This window comes from Mus pahari, chromosome 19, assembly GCF_900095145.1.
Source record: "Mus pahari chromosome 19, PAHARI_EIJ_v1.1, whole genome shotgun sequence".
NCBI classification, from domain to species: domain Eukaryota; kingdom Metazoa; phylum Chordata; class Mammalia; order Rodentia; family Muridae; genus Mus; species Mus pahari.
Window position 1 is genome coordinate 39,945,532 of NC_034608.1, and position 5,834 is coordinate 39,951,365.

The 5,834-nt window shown below is 48.9% G+C and overlaps 1 protein-coding gene across 1 annotated transcript; it reads left to right on the forward strand.

Annotated features, from left to right (window-relative positions):
- The first annotated feature begins 1,020 nt into the window (after positions 1–1,020).
- LOC110336220 (putative protein FAM90A8P) lies at positions 1,021–5,832 on the forward strand. Its single transcript, XM_021218670.1, has 4 exons — positions 1,021–1,137; positions 2,697–2,872; positions 3,217–3,298; positions 4,906–5,832. The coding sequence occupies exons 1-4, from the start codon at positions 1,021–1,023 to the stop codon at positions 5,830–5,832; spliced, it is 1,302 nt and encodes a 433-aa protein (XP_021074329.1).
- Positions 5,833–5,834: the final 2 nt, after the last annotated feature.

Here is a 5,834-nt window from a genome sequence, read left to right on the forward strand (position 1 = left end):
CCTCATGGTCTTCCGCTGCCCCTCACAAATGAACCTGTATCTGCGTTTCCACCTTCCAAGCATATTCAGTCTGAAACTTAGGGACTTGAATTTGGAACATTCTTGGAATACAGTGGAAACCAAGGCTGTGGCATTCCTGCTGTGGCCTCTCATGATACATCTGCATGAAACAAGGCCCCCAAGGGCAATTACCCTGTTTGGCCATCTACTTCCACTGCCTATTCAGTGCCTTTTAATATTAAATCGATACTAAAGCCTCTGTGGCGATGCCTTAAGATCAGGTGTTCTGCATATTAGCCCTCTATCGGATGTGGGGTGGGGGACGGGATATCCTCGTGGAGGGGAGGAAGTATGAAATGTAGAAAACAGTTCAGGGGGTAGATGGAGGGGGGAATAAAATCTGGAGTGTAAAACTTTTAAAAATTTTTTAAAAATTTAAAAAAGATCAGGTGTTCTTAAATGGCTGCTTTGATTACACTGCATTGTGGAGGTCATGACCTTGAGGGGACATTATAAGAAACCAGTGCAGCACTTTCTTTTCAGTCCTGTTCCAGTCCACCTCCTGGAAGTGACACCTGGTCCACAGATCCAGACTCCACAGCTCAGAGAAGCCACTGAAGAGACCAGAGAGAGAAGGCAGGCTCTCAGGTGGAAGTCTTTTATCAGATTTTTGCTTGAGGTGAGTAATGGTTAGAGATGGGAGTGTTTTGAAATGAATCTGAAGTTCAGGGATGAATTTCTCATGTGAGAGTAATGGCATTTCCCTTAAGTAGTACTTTCTCATTCAAATTTTGGGAGCAGTGATGGATTCTTGAAGTGAAACATTCCCTGAATGTTACAACTTCGAGTCCCTAAGTCTCTTGATGGAATATGCTTGGGAGGCAGAAACACAGAAACAGGTTGATTTGTGATTACCATCACCAGGCCACATGTTCCTAGCATGTCACGAAACTTAATTCCATGGCTTGAAACTCTTTTGTTAACTTCTGTTTCAGGAAAGCAAAGCCAACAGGTCTACAAATGGAGTCACAAACGAAGATCAAGGGCCTTCCAGCCGTTCCAGCTCAAACAGCCCAGGGAGAGCCAAGAGGCTCATGGGAACAGACTCTTCCATCACTGAAAGAGGAGAAGCATACGGTAAGTGGAGGCCTGTATGTGTCAGCCAGCCCTGGGCCTAGGTGAGACAGGGCTGCACCACAAAATCTCTGTGGTGTGCGGGATCCACTAGAGAAGAATGCTGGCGTATAGGTTTAAGGCAATAGAAAGCCCTGAGTAGCCAGCTGGTACTGTACTGGGTAGGTGGGTCCTCTGAATCCCAGTGGGCCACTAAGCCTTTCTTCCAGTGAGCTTTGTGCACAGAAATCAAATTCTAGGTTAATGTATTTCAAGAACGATGGGACAGAAGCAGAAACTTAGGGGAGGTTGAAAGGCAGAGACGGTCCCAGAACCATGGGTTTGAATGGCTTAGGTCTCCGTTCTTTTTGGTTTTCTGTTTTGTTTTGTTTTGCTTTGCTTTTTTCTTTTTGGATATTTTATTTATTTACATTTCAAATGTTATCCCCTTTCCCTGTTTCCCCTCTGCACACCCCCTATCCCACCCTCCCTCCCCCTGCTTCTATGAGGGTGATCCGCCACCCACCCACACACTCCCTGCATCACTGCCCTAGCATCCCCCTATACTCCACAGGACCAAGGGCCTCCCCTCCCTTTGATGCCAGATAAGACTATCCTCTGCTACATATGCAGCTGGAGCCATGAGTCGTTCCATGTGTACTCTTCGGTTGGTGGTTTAGCCCCTGAGAGCCTTGCAGGGTCTGGTTGGTTAATATTGATATTCTTCCTATGAGACTGCAAATCCCTTCAGCTCCTACAGTCCTTCCCCTAACTCCTCCACTGGAGTCTCCGAGCTCAGTCCAATCGTTGGCTGTGTGTATGGTCAGGCTCCGGCAGAGCCTCTCAGGAAACAGCTACATTAGGCTCCCGTCAGCAAGCACTTCTTGGCATCAGCAATAGTGTCTGGGTTTGGTGGCTGCATATGGGATGGATTCCTAGGTGGGGCAATCTCTGGAGGGCCTTTCCTTCAGTCCTCTGCTCCACTGTTTGCCCCTGTATTATCTTTAAAACAGGAGCAATTCTGGGTTAAAATTTTGGAGATGGGTGGGTAGCCCCATCCCTCAATCAGGGCCCTGTGCCTAACCAGGACATGGTCTCTATAGGTCTCATTTTCATGGTGCCAGGTGGTAGTGTCCATGAATGAGCTCTACGGCCTGAAGGGTACTTCTATCTTGGAAATAGTTATGCAAATGTCTGGGGGTCTACTAAGGTCTGGGGCCCTGCTACATATGTCATACTGACCCATGGTCCTGACCATATCAGAGGTATCAGTGGGCCAGACAAAGGAACTGCTCCCCTGCATGTGGATCTAGGGAAAGACTGTAAAAAGGCTCCGCTCCTCTTTGGCAGGATTGGTCTATTGGCAGACACAGGACTCCCTGTCTTCACCTATCCATCTCCCACTTATGCTTGCCTCTCCCAGGTTCAAAGAAACAACCAGGCAGAGCTTCAACCCATTCTGTAGTGAATGTCGTCCTTGGAGAGAGAACATTACAGGGCCTTTTAGCTTTATGGGGGGATTGAGGATGGAGAGGTCCCTGGATCTCTTTGTGACCCACTGATACCTCCTTGGCTCCTCACAGGTGAAATGCAGAAACTGTGGGGCCTTTGGCCACGCTGTGAGAAGCAGAATGTGCCCTGTGAAGCAAGGTCGTGTACTCCTAGTCCCCCAGTCTCTGGGAGCCAGGAAGGAGAAAGAGAACTGGGATCCTTGCAGGCCCCATGGTCTACAGAAACTCAGTCAAGTCACCAGACAGAGGTAAGTGATAGGATCGGGGCTGGTGGTAGGGAAGGCTTCAGGCTAAGCGGAGTTCACAGGGATACCTTGTCTTATCTCTCAGTCTCCAAACTGAAAGGGCCAGAGAGCTAGTAAATAGTCTGCTGGCAAGTGACTGACTGAGTGAGTAGCTGACTGACTGACTGACTGACTGACTGACTGACAGTCTGACAGTGAGTGAGTGACTGACTGACTGAGTAGAGGAGTGAGTGACTGAGTAACTGACTGACTGACTGAGTGACTGAGTGAGTAGCTGACTGAGTAACAGACTGACTGACTGAATATTTGAGACTAAGGCTGTTCCCACACCACTGACTGTCCCACAGATGTGATGAGCAGCAGAGGAAAGCTCCCTTCCAGAAATTTCCAATGGAGCCGCAAAAGGGGAACCAGCAGGTCAACTTGGCTGTAAGTAGACAACCTGTCCACTGTCTTCTTCTGTGCTCTGCCAGTTGCACCTTTCCTTCTGCGCAGCCTATTTGCTCACCCCATGTTCTCTGTCCATTCTAGATTTCACAAATCCACTCTGGCAGCAATGATTCATTTGTTCATTTTCATAGTTCAGCCAGACTTGGGTTTGGGATGGGTGAATGAGCCTCTGTTTCCTTCTCGGACCAGCTCACCTGGAAGATGGGCAGGTTCCTCCACACTTGCCCGTGGATTTAGGTCTCCAGGTCCTCCTTCCTACTGAGGTCAGATGACAAACGGGACCTGCTCTCCGAGCTTTCTGGTGACCTGCATTTTCTACCCACAGTCTTGACTGTTGCCATTTTGAACTGATTATGTCTGCTACTTCTATAAATCTAGACTTTTACTGGAGAAGTCTAAGCAGCATGGGCACATCCATGTCCACCATCCCAATCGGATAGCTACAACATTCACTGTGGATTGCTGTCTATATGCAGGTTAGGGTAGGCACAAGATAAGGTGAGAGCCTGTGATTGGGCAGTAGAAAAGGAAGGCAGGCTGAGAATGTTAGAGAGAAGCAGAGAGAGACAGAGAGAGAGAAGATTGGAAGAAGAGGAAGGGACAAGATGGAACCTATAGGAGAGGAATAGGAGCCAGAACCACACAGTCCTGGGAGCCATAAGTATTGGGGATTTCTTAGATAGATGATTAAATAATTAGGGTGTGTCTGCCCCATCTGGGTGTGTAGCTTGCGTTTATATCAATTGAGTTTTGAGTTCATTGTGCAGGCCTTTTGTGAGTTGAGAATTTACTAATATAAATCTGACTGATAAATTACAAGCCTCTAGAGCTTAGATTTTGCTGGGTTTCTGGGATTTGTGACCGCTAACCACAGGAGGCAGATGGCTGGGAATGTGAGCAGAGTCCGCAGCCAGAGAACCTCAGATGGGCAGTCCTTGCATATGGCCAGCCATGGAGGCAGGGAGATCACTGGGGCCAGAGAGTAGCTTTCCCACAACAGTTCACCTCAAAGAACGTTGGTGGAGAGACAGATTCAAGGCAAGCCAATGCCTCTTGCCCTACTTCATATCCCAAGCGAAATGATTAGAATTTTCAAAACTAATGCTGTAAATTACGTGGAAATTTGAATCTAACTGTTCTTCTATGGCCACAGAAGGATCGTGGCCATCTTCCTAGCTGTCTTCCCTTCGTGTATGTCTTGTCAGATCATACACACAAACACATACACACACATATGTGGAGGGAGGGAGGGAGGGAGGGAGGGAGGGAGAGAGAGAGAGAGAGAGAGAGAGAGAGAGAGAGAGAGAGAGAGAGAGAGAGAGAGAGATTTGGATTATCAGAGTAAGGTTCACTTAAACTTTGTAGGGAGACTGAAACTCTCTCCCTTCCATTTCCCAACCCACCATGCTGCAAGTTTTGGATAGCTAATGTGGGTCACCACAGCCTGATGACTTCACATCAGACGGAGCTGCTACAAACTACCACCATAAATCTCATGAGCTCCTGGTGTTGTTTTGAAAGCCCTCACTGCCTTCCATGCTGACAGTGCCCCACTGATCTCTCCACACATCTGCCTTTCTCTGCAGCAGCCACGGATGCCAAGCCTCCCTGGGATCAGAAAGATGAATACGTCACCAGTTAAAGCGTCTCTTGGGAAGCAGCTGTGCCCTGGAAAACCTGCCCTCAGAAGCTTTGACAGCTCCTACATCTTACATTCCAGGCAGAAGGAAGGTCAGAGCATGGGTGTTGCTGGTGTTGCCAAGCTAGTGTTCAGGCAGGATGGAAGAAACTCAGCCTCAGGAGAGCTACTGGATCAAAAGGGTATCTCATGTCAACTCCCCGTTGCTATCCCCGAAAGTAATGCAATCGGTGAACTGTTCCACAAAGAGCCAAAAGCCCAGGGTCCCAGTAGGAAAACGCAGCCCAGCCAGCATCCTGTCCTCCACCAGAATAGACAAAACCCCAAACTCAGCTCCAGGGCCCCAGGTAAGGAAGCTCCCCGGTGCCCCACACAGCCTAGCCAGAATCCCCAGAAGAAACGAAGACTTTGTTCTACAGATGCACCAGAGAAGAGCCATACAAGGATTGGTTCCAAGGGCACCCTGGACAGCCAGTCTCCTCCCCTTGCCAACAGACTTGGACTAAAAGATGCAGATGAAATGAGCAAGAAAATAGCAGCCCAGGATCCCAGCACTGACCAACAACAGCTACATAGCAGGGTTGCTCTGGTCCCAACCAGACCCTGTATTGAGTCCCACCGGGCATCGGCTAGCCATGTTGCAGACCAAGCCCTGAGAATGATCTTCACCAGACATGGTAGTAACTGCTGGAGCTCCAGGTTCCTGAAAGTGCCCCCACCACTTCCCCTTGAGAAGCAAACACCTCCTTCAGAGAGCCCTGCCTTCCCTGAGGAAGGAGAGGCAGCAGGATCACAGGTCAAAGTGAGCGTCCTCTGTGAGGACCTTCAGGTCTCCTCCTCCTCCTCCTCCTCAGAGAACAGTGATGGAGAATGAGC